The sequence below is a fragment of the Vombatus ursinus genome, unplaced genomic scaffold (assembly GCF_900497805.2).
Source record: "Vombatus ursinus unplaced genomic scaffold, bare-nosed wombat genome assembly UNPS02003292.1, whole genome shotgun sequence".
Classification (NCBI taxonomy): Eukaryota; Metazoa; Chordata; class Mammalia; order Diprotodontia; family Vombatidae; genus Vombatus; species Vombatus ursinus.
In genome coordinates this window covers 19,412,397-19,436,559 of record NW_020943070.1, presented here as the reverse complement: position 1 = coordinate 19,436,559, position 24,163 = coordinate 19,412,397, and the positions used below count along the sequence as shown (strand labels likewise).

General features: G+C 38.8%; 1 protein-coding gene across 1 annotated transcript; it reads left to right on the top strand.

Moving 5' to 3' along the window:
• Nucleotides 1-1,155: 1,155 nt before the first annotated feature.
• KRR1 (KRR1, small subunit processome component homolog) lies at nt 1,156-19,316 on the top strand. Its single transcript, XM_027873274.1, has 10 exons — nt 1,156-1,401; nt 4,079-4,257; nt 6,353-6,487; nt 6,783-6,908; nt 7,003-7,086; nt 12,285-12,341; nt 14,075-14,245; nt 15,388-15,465; nt 15,592-15,685; nt 18,619-19,316. Exons 1-10 carry the CDS (start codon nt 1,317-1,319, stop codon nt 18,762-18,764), a joined length of 1,155 nt encoding a protein of 384 aa, XP_027729075.1. The 5' UTR covers nt 1,156-1,316; the 3' UTR covers nt 18,765-19,316.
• Nucleotides 19,317-24,163: the final 4,847 nt, after the last annotated feature.

Below are 24,163 nucleotides of genomic sequence, written 5' to 3'. Positions count from 1 at the left end.
CTAGGATTTATATGAATAAGGGGCATGGGAAATGAATGCCAGGGAGACTAATTAGGTAATCTAAGGGTCCAGATGTCTTTGGGAGCAACGGATGGGAAAGTATAGGGAGTACACCAGACATTGAGGGAATTGTCAGAGGCATGGACCTTGGAGATCTTCCAGGAGAAAGAATTCTTGGGCCAGCCAGGGACAAAAATCCTTGGGCCAGGCACCACTCTTACTGTTCTGATAAGAAAATGTGTTCTGCAACAATCGAAAATTTTCTCACAGGATAGGGACCTACTGAGAAATTGGGAGGCTTCCAGAGACATGATCTTAGGTCTGGGGCCAGAGCACCCCATCAACTTCATAGGTACCTGCCACCTCTTGATCTATGTTTCTATATTCTCAACGTAAGTATTTCCAAAATAAACATAATTGGGTATGCCAAGATTAAATAAATATAATTATTAATATTCATATAACAACACAATATAATTGGATACGGTAAAATAAATATAATTGTTAATAACATTAATAAAATAATAGCATATTCGGAGTTAAGATAAATATAATAATTATTAATGTTAAAATAATAAACAACTATAATTGGGGATAACGAGATGATTAGGGAGGAGGGAGAGGAATTACTGAGCAGCTGCTGGGATCAGGAAATCTTCACGTAGTAAATGTGCTTTGAAGAACTAGGGTTTCTAAGTGGCAAAAGCAAGGAGGGATTTGGTCAGTCAGTCAACAAGCATTTATTAAACGCTTACAGGCATGGAGGACAGTTGTCCTACAAACACTGCCACACGTTAAAGGATTTCTAAAATAATCTTATACTTGGCTAAAGTAGTAAATATAAAAATACTTTAGCCATATCTGAGTAAAATTGACAAACAACGTTGCCACTTGAAAATAAGACATCAATAACTTGGGGAACAGATGATTATTACATCACAGTCGCGTGGAGGGTAAATTGCGAACTTCAATAACTTGGGGGCCCAAGCTTACCAGCAAACTCAGAGAGCAGCCCAGGTAAGTCAGAAACCACGTGAGCCACAGATGTAAACTACAACTCCCAGCAGGCTCTGGTCGCTTCCGGGTTGCTCTTCCCGCTATGACTTCCTTAATAATACACCCTACCCAGAAGTCCCTGTAGGAGGCGCTTGATTCCATTAGTGTAAGTAACGAAAGGGCTCCGTGAGTCTCAGCCTTCACTGAGGCTGCGCAACTCCCTCCATCCGGGGATTCCACGGAGCTAATTTCGTAAGGGACTAGTACCTTAGCCGGAGCAGTACCGAGCGCTGCACTTCCGGCAGCCGGAAACTCTTGCCATGGCTGCGTCTCCTAAAGCGCGGACGGAGAAAGAGTCCACAACAGCGGAGAAACGATTTCGGAACCAGAAGCGAGGGAACGACGGTAAGGGGATGGTGGCCCGAGCTGGTCTTTAAGTGCTCGCCTGGCGGGGTGAAGTTGGGGATGGCGGGCGAGTGCGGGGGAGCTGAAGACCCTGGTGTTCTCGCGAGAACAATAGCTTGCGCATGCCCCGGAGCGCCCGAGCTAGCGATGGAAGAGCCGCTGTCCGCCTTTCAGGGCTGGTGGCGGGGGGACTGGGCACTGCAGGAGTTCCCCCGGGCTGACATAGCCATAGCCAGGGGATACAGTTCATTTCAGCGGGTGCTTCCAGACAGTGGATAGCATGTTGTTCCAGGAGGCAGTTGGTGGTATAGTGGACAGTGTTGGACTTGAAGGCAAGAAGACCCGAGTTCTGATGCTGCTCGGATAGTTACTAGCTGTGTGACCCTGGGCAAGTCACTTTACCTCTTTTTTGCACTCGTTACCTCATCTGTGAAATAGGTATGATAATAGCACCTACTTCCCAGGGTATTTATCCTGTATGCAACTTGCTTTGTAGGTGTTTATTTGCATGTTGTATCCTCCATTGGATTGTAAGCTCCTTGAGGGCAGGAACAGTCTTTAGCCTCCTTTTTATTTCCATCGCTTAGCACAGTGCCCGGTAATCTGCTGTTCAGTCTGATTTTACGTGACCCCATGGACATTGCCCTTGGGGTTTTCTTGGTAAAGATAATGGAATGGTTTGCCATTTCCTTCTGCAGTGTGGCCCCCTTTTACAAATGAGGAAGTGAGGCAAATAGGGGTTCAGTGACTTGCCGAGGGTCACAGCTATGAAGTGTCTGAGGCCGGATTTGAATTCAGATCTTCCTGACTCTGTTGCACTACCTAGTGCCTGGCACATAATAAGAACTTAATAAGTGTTAATTGATTTGAGGATTAACGAGCTAATAATTGTAAAGTGCTTGGCACAGTACTTGGCATGTAGGTGGTGGTATATAAGTGTTAGCTATTTTTGTTTTTATTATTGCCTTGGGGTTGAATGTTATTATGAACATCACATAAGATGATATATGTAAAGCACTTTGCAAATTCTAAAGCCCTATACATGCCCGTTATTGTTGTTAAGATCAGCAAGCATTTGTCTGCTATGTGCCAGGCAATGTGCTTAGCCCTGGGGATACAAAGAAAGGCAAAAACACAGTTCTCCTCTCCATCCGGCTTACATTAATGAGTGCAAAACCTGGGTTCCAGTCCAGCCTCTGACAGCTTCTAGCTGTGTGACCATTGGCAAGTTGCTTAACCCTTTGAGCTTCAGTAAGCTTTTTAAGACAGTGGGTTGTGAACCAGTCAGTTTCCACGCTGATGAAAGTTGCTTTCTAGGAGTGCTGACAGCAGCACTTCACTATTTAAGGCTTTTGGGTTTTTGCAGTTAAGGGATGTGATGGGAGACATCTCTGTAATCTGGAAGTTTCACGAGATCAGGAGCCATATTTAACCTTTGTATAGATTAGATAAACTTAGTGAATAGAGAATTGGCCTGGCCAGGAAGACCTGAGTTCAGGTCTCGACACATACTAACTGTGTGACCCTGGGCAAATCGTTTAACCTTTTAGTGTTCTACACAACCTTTTGAGACTCAGCTGTAGAGAAGGTCCTAACGTTCCCTATGCCAAGGAAATCACAGGTCCAGTGTTGATAGATTAATTCCTTTAAAGTTAGAAGAGACCTTGGAGGTCATCAATCCAATACTCATTTTACACATGAGGAAATTGAGTACACATGAGGCCAAGTATTTGTGAGGTTACACAAGTTAACAAGTGAGCAGCCCATGGATGGACATATTGCTCTGTACCCAGTAATCAGTCAGTCAAATACAGTGTTAATTTAGTGCCTACTCTGTACCAAACACATTTCTGAGTGCTGAAGTTAGAAAGACAAAAGTGAAAATAATTCCTGCACTCACAGAGTTTACAGTCTAGCCAGGGGAAACAACATGTACATTTGTAGGGTAAGTACAAAAATGATTTCAGAGAGAAGGCACTAGTGGCTGGGGGACATCAGGAAAGGCCTCATGTAGAAGTTGAGCCTTGAAAGAGACTGGCAAGGTGGAAGTGAGGAGGGAGTGTACTCCAGGCATGAGGGACAGCTAGTACAAAGTCATGCAGATGGGAGATGGGGTGCTGTTTGTGGGAAATGGTAAGAAGGTCAATCTGGCTGCAGTGTACTTAGAGTAGAATAATAAGCGATATGGTTCAGAAGGTAAGATGTAGCCAGGTTGTCAAGGGCTTTAAATTCAAGAGATGTTTCCATTTGATCCTGATACTAATAGAGAGCAAACAACATGGTCAGACCTGGCCTTTAGAAAAATAACTTTGCATTTGTATGGCAGATGGATTGGGGGGCGGGGGGGACACCACTGTAGTAGTCCTTGGTGAGAGGTGAGTGAGGGGAGGTGGCTTTGTGAGTGGAGAAAAGAGGGTGGAGGTGTTGTGGAGCTAGGCGTGACAAGATTTGGCAACTCATTGGGTATGTGGAGGAGAGAGTAAATAATTGAAGATGATATCTGAGATACAGACCTGGGTAACTGGAAAGACAGTGTGTACCACATTGGCAGAAGGGTGTGTGGGATTTGGAGTGAAGGACGGTGAATTCACTTTTGCACAGTGAGTTTGAAATGTAAATACTTAATAAATGTTTGTTGGATTCAATTAAAAATATTTATGAATAAATTATTTTATAGGTGTGGATGAATCAGAACTCCTTACCGTTCCTGATGGCTGGAAAGAAGCCCCATTTACAAAGGATGACAACCCCAGAGGACTGTTAGAAGAAAGCAGTTTTGCAACTTTGTTTCCCAAATACAGAGAAGCCTACCTGAAGGAGTGTTGGCCTTTGGTGCAGAAAGCTTTGCATGAACATGTATGGATAGCTCCCAGGTTCCTTTCATGAGGCTGTTGTTCTTGCTTATGACTTTCCTTTGAAATGTTTATAGGTTTCTAAGTTAAGTTTGCTAACATGATAGGTACAATTTGACTTCTTTACTGACCCCAAGCAGCCTAGTGCCAGAAACATGGAAACATTTTGTAGACCAGTGGTCCGTAAGGTAGGATTCAAGGCCTGTATGTATAGATTGAGTATAGAGTGGTAGTATGGATTGCTTCCCTCTTTTCCTGCACAAAGAATGGACTTGTCTCTTAACTCCTCTCACCCATTATGGTCCAGTGACCTCCCTTTCTTCCCCCACACTCCTCCCCCAGAGCAGTTAGAACTTTTGACCGCTGGCACTTGGGGCAGCTACTCCTGCAGAATCCCCACTGCTTCCCAGATATTGGGTGGCTGCCAGAGGTGCCTTTGTGCACGTGGGCTCTTTACTCTGGGGCAGTTGCTAGAAAGACTCCCCCTTTTCAACTTCTTCATTTTGGGTTTTTTTTTTCCATAGGAAAAAGTGAGCAGCACACCTTCAATATGCATAGATGGATTGAGATTGGCATTGCAGATCTTTCTACATTGTCTTTTCCCCAAAACCTGTTCCTCCTCTGAACTTCCTTATTTCTGTTGGAAGCATCACCATTCTTTCATTCATCTAGGTTCTCATCTTTGTTGACCTGTTTCACTGGGTTGCTGGAAAAAACTGTAACAATATTACCGATCCTTAAAAACCCCAAATTTTTAGCCTATTTAAAAGTCTTCCAAATGAATAGAATTTCAGGGTGCTTTAAACTCACTTGTTAAAACCTTTAACAAATCACACCTTCTAATTTGCAAGATTAGCAGATTTGATTTACTATAGAGGGTTTTAAAAATTAATTTTATATAATTGGTGGAAAGGATTAAAAATGAGTAACATGATTTAGTAAGTGCAACCAAAGATGCACTTCTTATTTGTATTTGTGCATCTTTGTGTGGTGTCTTTTTCTCCTGTGATAGACATCAAAACATCAAAATAAATGGAACCTAGAACTAGATCTTTAAATCACCCTGTCGCAAAGTATTAAGCCCAAAATTTTCAAAAATATTGAACCACATTTGTTCCCATAGTTCTCTGTAAAATATTTTAACAATATTTTAGGACAAAAAAAGTATTTTGTACCACTAATAAATAAAATATTATTTTCAAAATATTATTTCATCCTTATCCTTTAATTTTTTTTGTTTCTAAAGTAGCATATTTTATAAATAAATAATTCAATTAACTTATAAGTAAATATACATTGTAGGTATATGCTCAAAATATTTTTACTGATAGGGCACACAATGTAAAAAGTTTGGAGACCATTGCTTTGTTATTGTATTGTTTGGATTCTTGCTGAAGCTTATTACTCAGATATGTTAGCAATCTGTTCCCTGAACTTTTGGTTTGGATGCAAGGATTGGATGCTCCCATCTGGGGCCTATTTGGAGTGGTCCAGTAAGCCATATGTATTTTCAGGTCAAAATTGGGGGCTGACATGGCCCCTTTGACTACAGAAAGATCAACTTTATGAGGAAACGTTTGCCTATCACTGGCATTTCCCAAATTTTATCTCTTGGGGTGTAGAAATTCAGTACTTACGTGGATTTTTTTTGATATGTAGGTATACAGCATTATTATAAATCTTAATTATACCTGCCTCATTGTATTTTTTTTCCTTCTGCATTCAATCTCTTATAGAAGGAGAGTTTAGGAGGGAAAATCTAGTCTGATACCATAATAGATTGTAGAGAAGACAGGGAAGTAGTACAGGAGGAGGAAACTGAACCTTAAGGCAGGGCTTCACAGTGTCATATCTGATAGATGTTTTCCTGACTTCAGACTTACCGTGGTCAACATTCAATAAGTAGAAAAAAAAAACACCTTGTAGAGCCAAATCTGAGTCTGGATTGACAAGAATTTTAATCTTTGCATGATTAATTAAAGGTTAATTGTTTATGGATTTAAAAGAAATGAGAGTTTGAGGCAGTTGGAGCTAATTCTTCCCATATGAAGATCTAACTAATAATTCCCTAATACTGTTTTGTTTTACCATCTCTCCAGCACATAAATGCAACACTGGACCTAATTGAAGGTAGTATGACTGTTTGCACAACTAAGAAGACTTTTGATCCTTATATCATCATCAGGGCCAGGGACTTAATAAAGCTTTTAGCAAGAAGTGTCCCATTTGAACAGGTACGTAACCAGGAAATCCAGAAATTAAAGAAAGATTGATCTCAGTTACATTAGCTATTAGGAAATTACTTCTTTCTGCAGTTATAAACTGCAACACATTCCTTCTGCAATTATAAACTTATTAAAACTAAATTAAGTGGACTAAATTATTTAGTTAATTAAATTAGAAACTGATTTTATTCACATAATAATATTGCAACTGTTGTCGAAGTGACAAAAGGCTGGCTAAGTTTTTTATTCTAAAGTTGAAATTGTTTATAAAAAAAAGATTAACAATAATTATTTTCGTTTAAAGGCAATACGAATTCTTGGGGATGACACTGCCTGTGACATCATCAAGATTGGTTCTTTAGTAAGAAACAAAGAGAGATTTGTAAAAAGAAGACAGCGGCTTATTGGGCCAAAAGGATCTACTCTGAAGGTAGCTTTCAGTAACATAAACTTAAGTATTTTTTTCACTGGTGTTAATTTTTATACACAGTTAATTTTCACACATCTTTTTTCCTGTGTTATAGGCATTGGAACTGTTAACAAACTGTTACATCATGGTTCAGGGTAACACTGTTTCAGCTCTTGGACCATTTAATGGTTTAAAAGACGTAAGTAAAAACTTTTTAAATTTAATTTTTATTTGTCATATATTTTTTCAAAATTAAATTTAATTGTAATTTAACATCTGGTCAGAACATTTTTGTATATTTTCAATGCAAATATCACCCACTGAAAATTGTATTCTTTTTGTGCCTTCTCTGTGTAAATTGGCTCAAATCAATTGATAAATATTTTACTCCATGTAATTTGGGATCCTTTTATTACACATGAAGCCGAATAAATAGCAGCTAACTTTGATAAACCCTTAGAAGTCTATTTTTCTATTTCTCTCTTCATCATCTCTCCATCTCCCATGTAGCACCAGGTTGTCATGTGAAAAAGGGAGTAGTCTTTTCTGTGTATTTCTAGAAGACAGAATCAGGACTAGTTTGTCATTGCATAAGGAGGAAGTCAGAAGGAAGATTTGAGATCAAAAGAAATTTTGATAATTAAATTTGTATAATAATTTTAAGAAAATATTCCTAGATGAGTCAGTTTACTCTCTGCATCTGCCCCACTGTGACTCTGGGGAAATCACTTACTTTTTCTGGTCCTTCCTCATCCTAAAAACTGAAGATGGGGGCCAGTGTCTGAGTTTTCTTCCATTTCTAAAATGTCATCATTTGGTTACCTGGAGGCAGATGGACTGAGGGGAAAAAAAGACTTTAGGAAAACAGGATGGCAGTCTTCCAATGTTTGAAAGACTGATTTGTGAAAGGGTACCATAGAATATCTGAGCTGGACCTTAAAGAACTCTGAGAGCACATACCAGGGCAGGAATTCTGTGTCCCTGACAAGTAGTCTTGTAGCTTCTGCTCCAGCCCTTTAAAGAATGGGCTACCTCTGGTAGCAGCCCCTTCCCATTGTTTAGATGTTTCTATGCGTTTAGCAGAAGTCTGCTTCTCTTTGTAACTCCACATACTGCTTCTGGTTCTGCCTGAGCCAAGCAAAACAAATTTAATCCCTCTTCTGTGTGAAATCCATTCACTCATTTAAAAGGCAACTAATAGATCCTCTGAAGTCTTCTCTTATTCTGGCCCAGCATCCCTAGTTCTTCCAACTGATTAGCCTATAACCTCATACTGGATACTCTTTAGTCTGGCAATTTCCCGTAACTCTGTTGCATAAGATGAGCGTGCAAACATGAAGGAATGAATGAGGGACCAAGCATCACTCAGATCTGAAACAAAGGAGGGTTGAACACGCACTCACAGAGCTTGGTGTAGATATGGAGGGGGGCATAGTTTGAGGGAAGAGGGAATAACCTCAAAGCCAGTTTCCTGATCCTGAAAAGGGGCATAAAGTAAAAGAACAAGAATATCAGGTGTGCCCAGTTGGGGAATGGCTAAACAGACTGTGGTACATAAATGTAAAATTGCAATCAGATACTATTATACCAAAAGAGATGGTTTCACAGAATCCTGGATAGTATGAACTGATAGAGAATGAATTGAGCAGAATCAGAACAGTTTATACAAGGACAACGCTGTGAAGAAAAAACTGTGAAAGACTGAATTTGTCAGTGCAGTGGCCAACCATTTCCTGAAGGACCTATAATGAAGGAATTACTCACCTCCGGATGTGTGGGCGATGGACCCAGAGGACAGAAAAAGACATGCAATCTTGTATGTAGCTGCTGTATGGGTTCATCTTGCTTGACTGTGCTTATTTGTTACAAGGTTTTTTTTTTTGTTTATTTCCCCCCTTTTGGGTTGTTTGTGGGGTTTTTTTGTTTTTTGTTTTTTTTTATGAGGCAATTGGGGTTAAGTGACTTGCCCAGAGTCACACAGCTAGTGAGTGTTATGTGTCTGATGCCGGATTTGAACTCAGATCCTCCTGGCTCCAGGACCGGTGCTCTATCCACTGCACCTCCTAGCTGCCCCTATTTCTCCCCCTTTTGTCTGGGCTTTCAGTTTAGAGCTGGAGACTGAAGTGGGAGGGAGACTTAACAGTAGTGTTGCCAAAGAAAAGAGGGCCGTTGGAAAGTTTTTTTTAAATGCACAGAACAGAACAGGAAGTTCAGAAGAAAGCATAAACAAGCAGAACAGTTTTTAAAATAACGTGTAATTATTATATGCTTTTAAAAATGTTATGAAATGGGGGCAGCTAGGTGGCGCAGTGGATAGAGCACTGGCCCTGAGGTCAAGAGGACCTGAGTTCAAATCCGGCCTCAGACCAAACACTTGACAAGTACTAGCTGTGTGACCTTGGGCAAGTCACTTAACCCCGATTGCCTCACTAAAAAAAATAAAATTAAATTAAATTAATGTTATGAAATGGAGATTCAAAATTTTGTATGCAGTCTTTTTGTGGTCTGCTGTATGTATGGAAATAGATCTTTGGGGGGTATTTAAATTCAGAATTACAATATAAAAGGAATAAAAAGTTTAAAAAGGAACGAATTGGAGAAAAGAGAAACTCAAAACTGGGAGACCAAGTAGGAGGCTATTGGCTAGCAAGATAGAAGAGGTCCTGAACTAAGGTAGTGACCATATGAGTAGAGAGAAGAGGATGGATGATAGGTTGTATTTTCTCCAGTATATGATTTACTTACTGTTGGTCGGGCAAGGTCGGTCATAGAGTGACAACAGTTACGTTGTCGTCCCTCCACCGACTTTTCTACTAACCTGTCACAGCCCCTGCAAAAGTGGAAGAGGACTATACAGGACTAAGAGTTATTTTCTTTGTTTCATGTGTTTCTGTAGCAAAGAATTCATTGTTCATTGGCCAGTCTAAGTTAATGCTTTTTTCCATATTTAACTTGGTTGGTCTTTGGATATCAAACTCAATTTTTAACTGGAATTGTACTTTAGGCTTTTCCAGCTTGGTAGCATGCTGTCCTGTAGCACTGTAATGAGGCACTAGAATTGGATAAAGACCTTTATCCAGATTCTTGATAAAAATAGAATCAAAGATAGTACTTTAACACTTCGCTAAAGATTTCCTACCAAGCTGACATCATTCCATTAGTCATCATTCTTTGCGTCTGTTCATTCAACTGATTCTTACATCCACCTAACTATTCTTTCATGTGACCCACATTTCTCCTCAACAAGGTAATGCTGAGAAATTTTGCCAAAATTCCTGTTGAAATTCAGATATACTTTCGTTCCCTGGCAGTATGAAGACCCAAGGATTGGTTCTGGCATAGAAATTTTAGGGCAGATAACTGTTCAGAAAGAATTTTGTAATAATTCAAGTTATCTAGCAAAGGAATGGCATTACCTTGAAAAAAATAGTGTGTGCTCTTCCCCCCCACCCCCACCCCAGACCCCTCACATGGTCTTTGAAAGTCTTTAAGCAGAGACCTGAAGACTAACTTAAGGTATGTTGTAGAAGAGATTTCATGCATTGGAACATATTAGACAAAATGGACGCTGAGATCGTCATTACCGCTAAGGTTTTCAGTTTCTGTTTGGAGTTTATGACCTATATTGACACAACTAAGCTCCCTTTACCTTGTCACCTTTACATATTCCCACTTCCTCAAAGAAATATCTACCTTATTCACTTTAGCAAATTTACTTGCCACTAATCATTTAAGCCTGGCGATCAGTACCCATATCCCCACCCTCAGTAAAATGTAAGTTCTTTGAGGGCTGGGACTTTAAATTTTTTTTGAGGGGGTGGTATCCCTTTTGCCTAGCACAGTGCTTTTTACAATGAGTACTTAATTAGCATTTGAACTGAGTTACTGAATTTGCACTATACCATAGTCTACCTAATTCATTGTCTGAAATCTGTCATTTCAGTGTTGTTGATTTTTGCCGAACTTGTGTGATTTCTTCAGTATAGAGGGCCACCAATAAGGCATATGCTCAGAATAGAACTTTTCCTTTTTTCAAAACCCTTCCCTCTCCCAGGCTTTGCTATTACCGTTGAGGGCACCACCGTCTTCCTCATTAGTGAGGTTTGCAGCGTCAGTGTCACCCTCTCCTCTTTCTCACTTTCCCCACACGGTCAGTCAGTTGCCAAATATCGTTCTACCTTTACAGCATGTTGTATGTGTCCTCTTCTCTCCGTTCATACCGCTACCTTGGTAGATCAGGACTCCTATCACTTTTCTCTCTCCAGGACTAGAACAGAAGCTTACTTGGTCTCCATGCCTCAAGTCTCCCCTTTTTCCAATCCCTCTTCCATCCATCCAGACACCCAGGTTGGTTTTGTAGGTATCCTCAACCCATTTGCACTCTCCTCATAGGTCCGGTCTGTTGCGGAGTCCAGGATCAAATATAAAATCTTCTGTTTGGCTTTTAAAGCCCTTCATACCTTGGCCTTTTCCTGCCTCACCCTTTACTCCCTTTCATGTACTCTTATGATCCATGACATTGGACTTCTTGGTCTTCTTCCTGTTTTTCACATGTGACACTTCATGTCTTCTCACTAGCTGTTTCTCATTCCTAGAGCGTTCTCCTTCATCTCCACTTCCTGTCTTCCCTGGCCTTAATGATTCAACTCAGATCTTATCTTCTGCAAGAAGCTTTCCTCACTCCCCCTAATGCTAATGTTTTTTCTCTGAGATTACCTCCAATTACACTATATATATATATCTTGTACATACAGAGGTGTTTACATGTTGTCTCCCCTATTAGCATGTGAGCTTCTTGAGGGCAAGGATTGTTTTTGCCTTTCTGGTAAACACTTAGTAAGAATTGTGCTTGTTGACTGATTGACTCCCAGAGCGTTCCAATAAGTTGTACCTTCTCTGTACATTGTAGTCTTAGGGTTGCATGGGCTTATGGCATATTGAGGTGATGTGCCTGAGTTCACTGGCTAGTTTGTGTCAGAGGTGAGACAACAAGATCAGTTTTCTATTCATTATATTACTACCACTCCCTTTTTGAAAATAAGTTAAGATCATTATAATTTCTAGAATGGTTCATCAACAGTGCATCAGTGTGCACTATCTTCCCAAACCACCCCCACCCCCTACTCTACCCCAATATTGACTCTACAACCTTTTGTCATCTTTGCCAATTTGCAGGTGGAAGGTGAAACCTCAAGGTTGTGTTGATGTGCATTTTTCTTATCAGTGATTTCAAGTATGCTTTAATATGATTGTTAGTAGTTTGTGATTCTTTTTTTGGGAACTATTCATCTCTGTTGACCACTTGTCTATTGTGGAACTGCCTTTTACGAGTCACTTTTATAAGTTACAGATTGAAACAATTTTATTAAAAAATGAACTTTTTTCCATTAATTTTAGGTTCGAAAAGTAGTCCTAGACACCATGAAAAATATTCATCCAATCTATAACATCAAAGTGAGTATCAGCATACTTTTTAGCAAAAAATGAAATTGATGAAAGCCTTTGTGTGTAACTGTCTAGTCAATGTGTTTTCCCCCCACTCTGACTCCATACATGAAGATGCGATATTTTAGAGGTTTCTCTTATTTGCAGGTTCACGTGAAACTATAAAATAGAGATATCTACACACGCGTAGGCACATAGAGTATCTTCCTCATCATAGTATTTTTGTAAGGATAACATTTAAAACACAGGCTTTCACATATTGCCATCAGTGGAGGCACAAAGTAGACAAGTGATATTTACAGTATAAGCACAAATATGCAAAGATTTATGATTTGGTCAGTATAGGAATTCCTGGAGTGGAAATTCCATGTATCAGTATAGATTACTTAGGGTATTGGCCAAGACCCATAGAAGTTAAATAACCTGCCCAGGGTTACAGAGCTGGTAAGTGTCAGAGACGGGGTTTTAACCCAGGTCTTCTTGACTACAGGTCTTCAGCATTACATCTGCTATGGAATTTTGACCAGTACACTGCACGCTAGACCAGGACTTCCAAAATCCAAGCTCCCAGCCCTGGGGGAAATTAAAGTACCCTTATTTCTGAAAAGTTTCATTATTTCTGATGTTCCATTAAACACCAATTCACTGTCTCTATGACTCCCTAGACCAATACTCCCTTAGCTGCCATTTCTCCCTGTATGTGCTGTCTTCCCCTATTAGAATATAAGCTCCTCATGGGCAGAGATTGCCTCTTTTTATAAGTGTGTTCCAACACTTAGTGCCATGCTTAATAAATTTTTTTTGTTGATTCATACACATTTAGATAAAGTTCAGTGGAAACATGAATGTAATAAAAGCTCTTTAGGGTTGTAAGGCAGTGTGCCTACATTCTCTCAACGTAATTTTGTGGTCACAGAATTATAGATTCAGAGTTGAAAATGAACTTATATGTATTCTAATCCAACTTCATTTTATAGATAAGAAAGCTGACCCAGAAAGATGGAGTAGCTGCCCTCGGGTCACCTGCAGTAAATAGTGGAGCTGGGATTTGAACCCTAGCCCTCTGACTCCAAATCTGAATCCTCTTACAAGCACCTTGCCTCTAGCGTATGCCATTGCCAATAATGTAGTGAATTACTGTTTAATGGTAGTTTATAAAGACTATTGAGTACTGGCTACTCTTAGGAATTTTGCATTGAGGTATGTGATACTAAAAATCTGATCATTAGAGGGGTGAGTGGGGGTGGAGTATTTTGTACAAAAAGAAAGTTTGGTGACTTCTACTGGCTGTTCTTATTATTCCCAGTATCTGTAATGGGATGAAGTAACTGGATTGATTGATTGATTGTTTCAGCTGCAACTGAGAAGCCCCTGGCCTTTTATTCCATTCCCTAGAACGTGTCTGGTACTGAAAGTTGTCTGCTTATAAGGAATATGGGGCTGATTTAAATCCTTTCCTTCTTCTTGATTTCATTATTTTAGTTTTTGATGTAATAAATGCAAAGCAAGAAGAGAGTTCATCTCCATATGAATTCCTTTCACCATTCCTTGCCATCCACAGTTTTCTGATAATTTGGTTATTTCTTGTATGTTGGAAAAATATTTTTCCTTTCATTTTTTAAAATCAACACTTTTTTTTAATGTGTCTAATTTTGTTACTAGGATGCCTTCCTTTTATAGCTCTTTTGAGAAGTGTGTGCTTTTGTAATTTTTATGTTTTTCATGTATTGCCATGATTGAAGACTTTGATGATTAAACGAGAGCTCTCAAAGGACACTGAATTAAGATCACAAAATTGGGAAAGATTTTTGCCACAGTTCAAACACAAAAATCTGAGTAAACGCAAGGAGCCAAAGAAAAAAGCTGTTAAGAAAGAGTATACACCATTCCCACCTCCACAGCCAGAAAGTCGGGTGAGTTCATTTCTTAGCTTTTGTAAGGAGGAGGAAAAAAAAAGGCAACTTGTTGGACTTTAGTTCTAAAGCCTTCGTTGAGATATTTTGGACAAACAACTTTACAAAGTGCTTTGCAAATAGCAAATACTTAATAAATCTTTATTGAATAAATTACTTATTAATTTTTTGGCTTGACAAAAGGATAAAAGTGATAGCAGAGCTTGCCAAGCTGTCTGGGTGGCTGAGAACAGTTTCTGACTTTGAATTCCTAAGTGTAAACTCCGTTAAGGTGATTGGTCTCACTAGGTGAGCAGTGGACGTCCCTGCTTGGGTGACCACATCACCTTCTGCTTGTTTTTATTTCATGACTTCTCTCCTCTCTTCCGTCTTTTTCATTCTCATGCCCTTATTCCCACGAGCCTTGTTGTACTCACTTCGTAACTGGTTTCTCTCCAGATTAAGGTTCTTAAAACATTGAATTTCTCCTATGACGTGTCTGCTCAGAAGCCTTCTCTGGCTCCTTGTTAACAACAGGATCAACTCCCAACTCCTTACCCTGGCATTCAAGGCCTTTCCCAGTCTAGTCCTTGCCTACCTTCTCGGCTCTGCCACCCACTTCTCAGCTACATCAACTCCTTGCTATAGCAGGACTGTTCTCCCAGCCTTGCCAGCTCCCTTTACACTTTTTCACTTGTGTCTGCAGTGTCCTCCATTTCTCATTCTCTGTCTGCCGAAGCCTCATATACTTCATTGCCTGTCCCAGAAGGCGGTTTCTGTGCTTATTCTAGCTGAAAGTAATGTCGATATCTGTAAACTTCTGTAACCTTACTGTCTGTAGTCATATACTGCCACGTATCACAGTTACTTATTATGTCTTCTGTCCTCCTGGAGGACCTAGTCTGGATAGAAAGTATGTGTTGGTAAAGAATTTGTTTTATAAATGGTTATGACTTTGACCTATCTCTGAGTCTTTAACTTGCAAAAAATTACTGATCCTCTTTCTGTACAAACTGCCTCTTTCCTGATGTTGTAGATTTAAGACGTCACCGTGAACTACAGCTTCAGTCCAAAAATGCACCCCAAACTGATTTTACTTATTTTACATCGTCATCTAAATTGTGAACTTTCCAAATTGAAATATATATAAATTTTTTTAACAGATTGATAAAGAATTGGCTAGTGGTGAATACTTCTTGAAAGAAAGTCAGAAGAAACAACAGAGAATGGAACAAATAAAGGTAAGCCTCTGTGTATTTAGTCTTATATATTAAAAGGAGAGTCACTAAATGTGACACTTAACTCTGTTTCTTTTAACAATGTTTATTGAAGTGACAAGGCTACTTTTCTATATATTCAAAATGTAGGCTAAACAAGCTGAAGCAGTCAGTAGAAGACAAGCGGAAAGAAACAAAGCTTTTATCCCACCAAAAGAAAAACCAGTTGTGAAACCTAAGAAAGGTAATGTAGTCATTGGGTGTTGTTTTTACACTTTTGATACAAAGGTAAACTCTGATAACTCTCCCAGGGAGCCTGCCTTCTCACATTTATCATTAAATATGATGGACTACGTGTGACTCTGAGTACTTTATCATTTATGATTGATTAGATTTCTTTGTGTATAATTTGGGGTATCATAAAATTGATTGTGGTCAGCCCTGGTTTGACCCAAACCTGTGCCTTTGAAAGAATCCTCACTATACAACACACAAACTGGAACAGCAGGGCTCTAGTTAAAAGAGATGGGCAGGAAGCTGCCTCTGAACCCGACTCGTACAAATTGTCAAAGAAGCAGAGTATGGTAGATTTTCTTTTTTTCCTGTCCCCCCCTTCCTCCTGCCTTCCCTGCCTTCCTTCAAGATTTGGCATAAATTCTTTAAGAGGCCTTTTCCAGTTTTCTTCAGTTTTTAGTCTCTTCCCTCTGAGAACACCTCCCATTTATACTGGATATATTTCATATGTACATAGTTATTCAAATGGTATCTCCCCCATTAATATTAAATTAAGGACCCTGTCTTCACTCTTTTTTAATATCCCCATGCTTAGCACAGTATCAGGCACATTGTAAGGGCTTAATAAATACATGTGGATCGACTGAATAATTTGTTTTTTTATCTTTTAATGGTTTGTCCAGAATTTCTTCCCCACCTTCCCGTCCTCCCTACCCCCACACTGTGGCCACAAAAGAGGCTATCTGAATGGTGGTAGCAGGAATTTCCTCTTGTTTTCTCTTTGGTCTCTTATTGTCATTTCTAATGCTTTCTGATATCCTTTGGCTCCTCCCTTTTATGACCTCTGGTACTTTTTTCTCTTATTCCTTGATAAAGGAATAGAAAATGTACATTCTGATTTCATTGGTATTCCTCTTTTGGTATCTTTTTTTCTCTCTGCTATAATTTGGATGTCAGAGATTTAAAAACAGTAGACCAATGACATAAATTGGTAGTTTAAAAAAAAAGCCCTCTTAGGTTGTTGTTACTTGCTGTGGGAGTAACAACTTTGAAAATTCTCTCCATATAGATCATTGGTCTTTTAATCAGTTGTTTGGTTTAATTCCTGCCCAATTTAACCCTCTTCAGATCTGTGTTGTTGCAAATTGGCTATTTTAGCAAAGTAGCTTGTTCAGCTCTTAAATCTCTTGCTGCTTTCTTCTTACCTAGAAGTGACTTTATTCAGTAGGATTTTTTTGTGTATGTTTGGATTTTTTTTCTACTTACTCTTTCACTGCTCTGAAATTTCTACTTTGGGTTTAAATTTTTATTATTTTGTTTTTGTTTTTGTTTTGCCACTCTGGAATTTCATTAAATGAAACATTGGGCTGAAATAATTGGACTATTGGGCTGCTGTCTGGAAGCCTTGCTTTATAGAAGGTTGAGGGGTTTTTTTGTTTTGTTTTCAGTTGAAATGGAATTTGACCAGGATCATCCTTGCTTAGCTGCTTGGTAATTGAGGAAACTTGAAGGGCTGGTTCTTTATAACCTTCATTCATGGTCCACCAAAGAATGCATTGCATTTTTCATTAATTTGTCATTTAACAAAACTTTGTAATTAGAATTTCTTAAAGAAACTGATCATTGTGAGCCTGGAAAGGAGAAGACAATTGGGAAGTGTCATGGTTGCCTTCAAACAGTGAGAGGGCTGTCTACTAGAAAAGAGAGTGTAGATCTTCTGTTTCTGGAGGAAGTTGCTGAGACCATTTGAAGTAAAGAGAAAGATTTCAGCTCAGTATAAAAAAGAACAACTCACAGTTAAAACAGTCTCACAAGGGAATGAGTTTTCTCCATCACTGGAAAGGTTCAAACCATCAGGATCAGCACAAAGAAGGGCTTTTTATTTCCTCTAATTGTGAGAGTCTTGTAATTTTAAAATTTATTTAAGATCCAGGTAGTACTTCTAAATCCTGGGAAATTTTAATGAATATTGGAGGGAGAGTATATCTTCATCTCAATTCCTCTACTGGAGAAGCTCTTAGGAATGTACTTCTTCCCACGATGCACACTGACACTTTCTCTGCTACTTCTTTACTCTAACTGTTGTCTTGGGGCACTGAGAGGTTAAGTGTTTTGCCCAATGTTCCTTCCACAGCTCCCCCTACCCTCCTGCTACAGAATGTTTCAGAGGCAGGATTTGAACTGAGGTCCTCCTAATTCCAAGACAAACTTTTTGGTCTGCTGGGCTACTCTGATCCTTTAATTCACTGGGACAAATACAAAAGCTGGATTCTTAAGGATGTTTAGAGGGGAATATAAAGGCCTTATCTCTAACAGTTGATTCTAATAATTGATTTAGAAACTCAGAAGGGAACATGTGCCTTTCAGTAATGAAAAATTGTGCTTCTCTTACTCTGGGAATCTTAGAGGAAAGGGAATTGAAGTGGTCACAGGGACCTTCATCTTTCCAGGAGACCTCTTAGAAGGACTGTTGTAGCAGAACTATGCAATGAAATGGGTATGAAGGGCAGCCCTTAGGAAGAACACTGAGCTGAGGTTCCTAACATCAGGATTACAGTCCTGGTTCTGGCTCTTCGTAGCTCAGTGACCTTGCACAGGCCACTTAACTTCCCCAGCCTTAGTGTCCTGGTGAGAATGATTTCTTTCTTTTTTTTTTTTGTTTTTTAAATATTTAGGCAGTTGGGGTTAAGTGACCTGCCCAGAGTCACACAGCTAGTAAGTGTCAAGTGTTTGGTCTGAGGCGAGATTTGAACTCAGGTCCTCCTGACTTCAGGGCCGGTGTTCTATCCACTGTGCCACCTAGCTGCCCCTGAGAATGACTTCTAATACTCTGTGTTGGCTAATCAGTGAGATAGGCTTTGTAAAGTATAGTAGAAATGTGAGGTGTGGTGCTAATTATTAGAGCTCCACAGAGTAACTGACTCATTATTTCTATTCATGCAGCTTCTACTGAAACAAAAATTGATATAGCTGCTCTCAAAGAAAAAGTGAAGAAGGCAAAGAAAAAGAAACTGGGAGCCCTTACAACTGAGGAAGTAAAGCTGAAGATGGAAGCCGATGAAAAGAGACAGAAGAAGAAGAAAAAGTGAGAAGCAAAAAAGGAACTTGAGTTAGAAGAGGATTTGTGTATCTTTCCTTTTGTAAAGGATTTTTAGGCCCTGACTTTTGTTTCCTCATCTGAAAAGCAAGGCTGTGCAACGGGACCCACTTCTGATAATTTAAATGAATCTTGTTTCACAGAACAAGACTTTCTCTAGATGCAGGCTGTTGTTATCATTTACATATTTGCTAACAAAATAAATTATGAACTAAAAAAAGAAGGGCATGTGTTTAACTTACATAGATTAAGGCAGTTTTACTCCAAGAAGGTTCAGATGGAAATGAGGTTCCATTCAGTTTTATGTCAGGTAAACCAAAAACATCTGACATGTGCTGACCTGTTTTGCCATCAGACTTACCTTGTAAAAGTAAATTAATTTGTTGTTACTTGTTTTTCCTAAAAACATATCTTGTACTATTGCTTAGCTTCAGTGGAAGATATGTTACACTTTCTGTGTATCAAAAATTCTTCTATTTTCCTTACCACAAAATATTATTAGTGCATTTTTGACGTAACCGGAGTAAATCATATTTTAAATTTACTGTTTGTTCTGCTTAATTTCTTTGTTGACATAATTGCTCTCTCTTTACTCTTGCTTAGGTACATTTTATAACCCAACCAGAGATAAGGGAAACCCTTTTTGTCTTAACTATTTCCCTAGCTTTCTAGCTAAGATTTGAAACTGAAAAATTGAAACCTAAAAGAGAGAAAAAGGTTGTTTGGAAAGGTAATGTTTTTCAGCCACAGAAAACTGGGGAGTGAAGATGAGTTAAGTTTGGGACAATAGAGGTCTTCTGATTGAATACTCTTATTTAATTTTTTTTTCAATGAACAAGTATTTGTTTTCTTGTCGCTTCCCACCACACATATTCCCGTTGAGGAGGCAGGGTTTCCAACAAATCGCATAGACAAGCAAAACAATAGCGATGTCTAAAAATGTGCATCTCATTTTGTGTCTTTAGTCCATTACATCTCTGTCAGGAGTTGGGTAGCCTTCCTCATCATCAGTCCTCTGGAGTCTTGGTTGATCATTACATTTATGAGAATTCTTAAAAGTCTCTCAAAGCCACTTGTCTTTATCATACTGTTAATTGCATGAATTATGTTACCTGCTTCTGCTCATTTCACTCTTTGTCAGTTCCTACTGGTTTCTCTGAACCTGTCTCTTTCATCATTTCTTTTTTTTAATAGTATTTTTTTCCCCTCAATTACATGTAAAGATACTTTTCAATATTTGTTTTTTATAAAATTTTGAGTTCCAAAAATTTTCTCTTTCCCTCCCTCCCAACCCTGCTCCCCAATACGGTAATCAATTTGATATAGGTTATATGTGTGCAATCACGTAAACATATTTCCACATTAATCATGTTGTAATCAGAACAAAAGGGAAAAACCACAACGAAAGTGAAAATAGTATGCTTCCATCTGCATTCAGACTCCATGGTTCTTTCTCTGAATGTGGATAGCATTTTCCATCATGAGTCTTGTGGAGTTGTCTTGGATCATTTTATTGCTGAGAAGAGCTAAACTGATCATAGCTGATCATCGCACAATGTTGCTGTCACTGAGTACAATGTTCTGGTTCTGCTCACTTCACTCAGCATCAGTTCATGTAAGTCATTGTAGGTTTTTCTGAAACCTACTTGCTCATCATTTCTTATAGCACAATAGTATTTCATTACATTCATATACCACAACTTGTTCAGCCATTCCCCAATTGATGGACATCTCCTCAATTTCCAATTCTTTGCCACCACAGAAAGAGCTGCTATAAATATTTTTGTATATGTAGATCCTTTTTCCTTTTTATTATCTCTCTGGGGGACAGACCTAGTAGTGGTATTGCTTGATCAAAGGATATGCACAGTTTGATTGCTCTTTGGGCATAGTTCCAAATTGCTCTCCAGAATGGTTGGATCAGTTCACAACTCCACCACCAATGCATTCATGTTCCAATTTTCCTATATCTTCTCCAACATTTATCATTTTCCTGTTTTGTCATGTTAGCCAATCTGATAGGTGTTTTGCACCATTTTGATTTGCTTTGATTGATTGATTTGATTTGATTGATTGATTTCTCTAATCAATAATAATTTAGAGCATTTTTTCATGAGTATAGATAGTTTTAATTTGTTCCTCTGAAAACTCTGTTCATATCCTTTAACCATTTATCAGCTGGAGAATGACTTGTATTCTTATAAATTTGCCTTAGTTCTCTATATATTTTAGAAATCAGGCCTTTATCAGAGACACTGGTTTTCTGCTTCCCTCCTAATCGTGGTTTCAATGGCATTGACTTTTCATTTTGGGATCTCTTTCAGGAGGTGATCGGTGGATCTTTTCAATGACTCTTTTACCCTCTGGTTGATAATTTCTTGAAAGATGCTGTCCAGACTCTTTTCTTGATCATGGCTTCCAGGTAGTCCAGTAATTCTTAAATTATCTCTTCTGGATCTATATTCCAGGTCAGTTGCTTTTTCCAAGGAAGTATTTTATATTTTCTTCTATTTTTTCATTCTTTTGATTTTGTTTGACTGATTCTTGATGTCTCATAGAATCATTAGCTTCTTCTTGCCCAATTCTAATTTTTAAGAAATTAGAATTTTCTTCCGTTAGCTTTTGTGCTTTTCCATTTGGCCAATTCTGCTTTTAAGGGAATTGTTTTCTTTGGTGGATTTCTTTTTTCCTATTTGGCCAATTCTGTTTTTTTAAGGAGTTGTTTTCTTAAGTCAGTTTTTGTGCTTTCTTTTCCCAGCTGTTGATTCTTTTTTCATAATTCTCCTGCATAACTCTCATTTCTTTTCCCAATTTTTCTTCTACCTCTCTTAACTTGATTTTTAAAATCCTTTTTGAGCTCTTCCAGAGGACTTTTTGGGTTTGAGACCAATTCATATTCTCCTTTGAGGCCTCCCATGTAGGCATTTTAACATTGTTGTCTTTTTCTGAATTTGTGTTTGAATCTTTCCTGTCACCGTCATAGCTTTCTATGGTCAGGGCTCTTTTTTTCTTTTTTGCTCATTTTTAAAACTTGAGCTCTGACCCAAGTTTCTTGCACTGGGGGCCAGGGGCCTGGTCACTGGCTTTCTACGCTGGGGGCCTCTGGGGATGATGGCTTGCCCACTGTACTGTGGTATCCCAGCCTTGTCATGCCTGTTGTGCCCTGGGTTCTGGGGCTGGCAGTTTGCCTTCTGTGCTGGGGATGGAGGGCTTACAGTTGGCCTGCTGTACCACTGGCCTGCTGAGCCAGGACCACAGGACCTTAGGTGCTGATCTGTGCTGTGTCTTAAGAGCCTCCCTGCTGGCTTGTCCGAATACCACCTGTAGTGGGCTCAGCTCCCCTTTTACCCAAGTGAGATGGACCTTTCCTGAAGTCCTTCTAAGTTATCTTGGGTTGGGAAATTGTTTCACTTCATCTTTTTGTGAACTCTTTCACACCATAATTCTTTTAGAGGCTTAATTTAACATTTCCAAGGGAAACTGGGGAGAGCTCAGGTTACTTCCTGGCTTCTCTCCACCATCTTGACTCCCCACCCCACACCCTTCCTTCATCATTTCTTATCACAGAGTTGTATTGCATTACATTCAAGAGTGTGCTGGAGACAGCTTTGAACTGCTCCCAAGAGCTCGTCATTTACAACTCAGAAATTAGCAAATGCTACAAATCAGGGCTTGATTTATTGTTTTGTTGCTTATCCAGACTTAAGGTGATAAAGTGTTAACAATACAGATTAAATTTAAAAGTATGTCATGCACAGCTTTTTTTTTTCCTAAAGAGCCAGTTGTTAAACATTTACCAACACACTAATATATCATAATTTGTTCTACCATTCCCCAGTTGGAAGATACCGCCTTTATTTTTAGTTCTTTGCCACTACAAAAAGAACTGCTATAAATATTTTTATACATAGGAGTCCTTTTCTTTTTTCATTGCTCTCTTGGGTACAGGCCTAGCAATGGCTTAGCTGGGTCAAAGGGTTTACCTAGTTTCATCGCTTTCTGGGCCTTGTTCCAAATCACTTTTCAAATCTAAGTCACTGTACCATCAATACTTCATCAATGTTCTTGTTTTCCAGAAGTCCCTGCAAGAGTTACCATTTTTCTTTTTTGTCAACTTTGCCAGTCTGATGAGTGTGAGGTGAAACCTCACTGTTGTTTAAATTTTAATTTCTCTGATTAATGATTTGGAACATTTTTTATATGGCTATTGATAGTTTGAGTTTTTACTTTTTAAAACTGCCTGTTTATATCTTTTTATCTTTTATTAATTAGGGAATGACTCTTAGTGCTCTTAAAACCACGGTTTAAGAAGTGCTGAAGGGGTCACGAGTGGAAAAAGTTTAAGAAGTCCTGGACTCTTATATATTTGAAACATCCGTACATACATACACATACACATGAAATGAGACTCTTACTAGAGTAGCTTCCTGCAAAGATATTTTCCCAGTGAAATGTTTCCCTTCTAATCATAGCTTCATTGGTTTTGTTTGTGCAAGAACTTTCTTCCTTGTTCCTCCAATTTGTTTGTGGATGTGCCCATTTCTAGCTGAGTCTTGTATCCATTTGGAGTTCTTCAACCTTCTCAATTTTTTTTGACAGATGAAGAAACAGGCCCAAAAAGGTTAGGCACAGTATCACCCAGTAATAAGAAATAGATCTGGGATTCAAACTCAGGTTCTGTAACTCCCAAGTTAAAGCATTCTTCTCAGTCTCCAACACTGGTTTCATTCCTCCTGATGAAAATGGTCTGTGTGGCTTCCTAATTGCAAGACACCGAATTCCCAAGCATCAGACAGAAAACATTTCAAAGGACAGACAGCAAAATGTAGTGGAAAGAACCTCACTAGGAAGCCAGAGACCAAGATTCTGGTTGCAGCTCTTGAGAGACCTTGGAAAGGTAACTGATTATTGATAATCACATTTATAGAGAGATTTAAGGTTTGCAAAGTCACCTTATACTCTGCGTGTCCATTTTCTCAACTGTAAAATAAAATTGAGTGAGACTATGTAGTTTCTAAATCCCCAAGTCTAACTTTTTTTTTTCACTCTTGCACTTCAAATTGATTATTATAAAGGATGTGGCAAAGGTGAGCAACAGATATTTCAAAAAGAAACCAAAGATCTCAAATACAATACATATTTTTTAAATAAATCTTAGTTCAAATATATTTATTATCAGTTGTTGATGTTTAATTATAAAAGGCATGGTAAATAGAACATCTGATTAACAGTCAGCAAACATTTATTAAGTGCCTCCCTTGTGCCAGGCTCTATGCTAACCGTGGGGTATACAGAAATAGGTAAAAGACAGTCCCTGCCCTCAAGGAGCTTATAATCTATTGGAAAATAATCCTAATGAGAGCCTTCCATTATATGGTACCCAGTGCATGA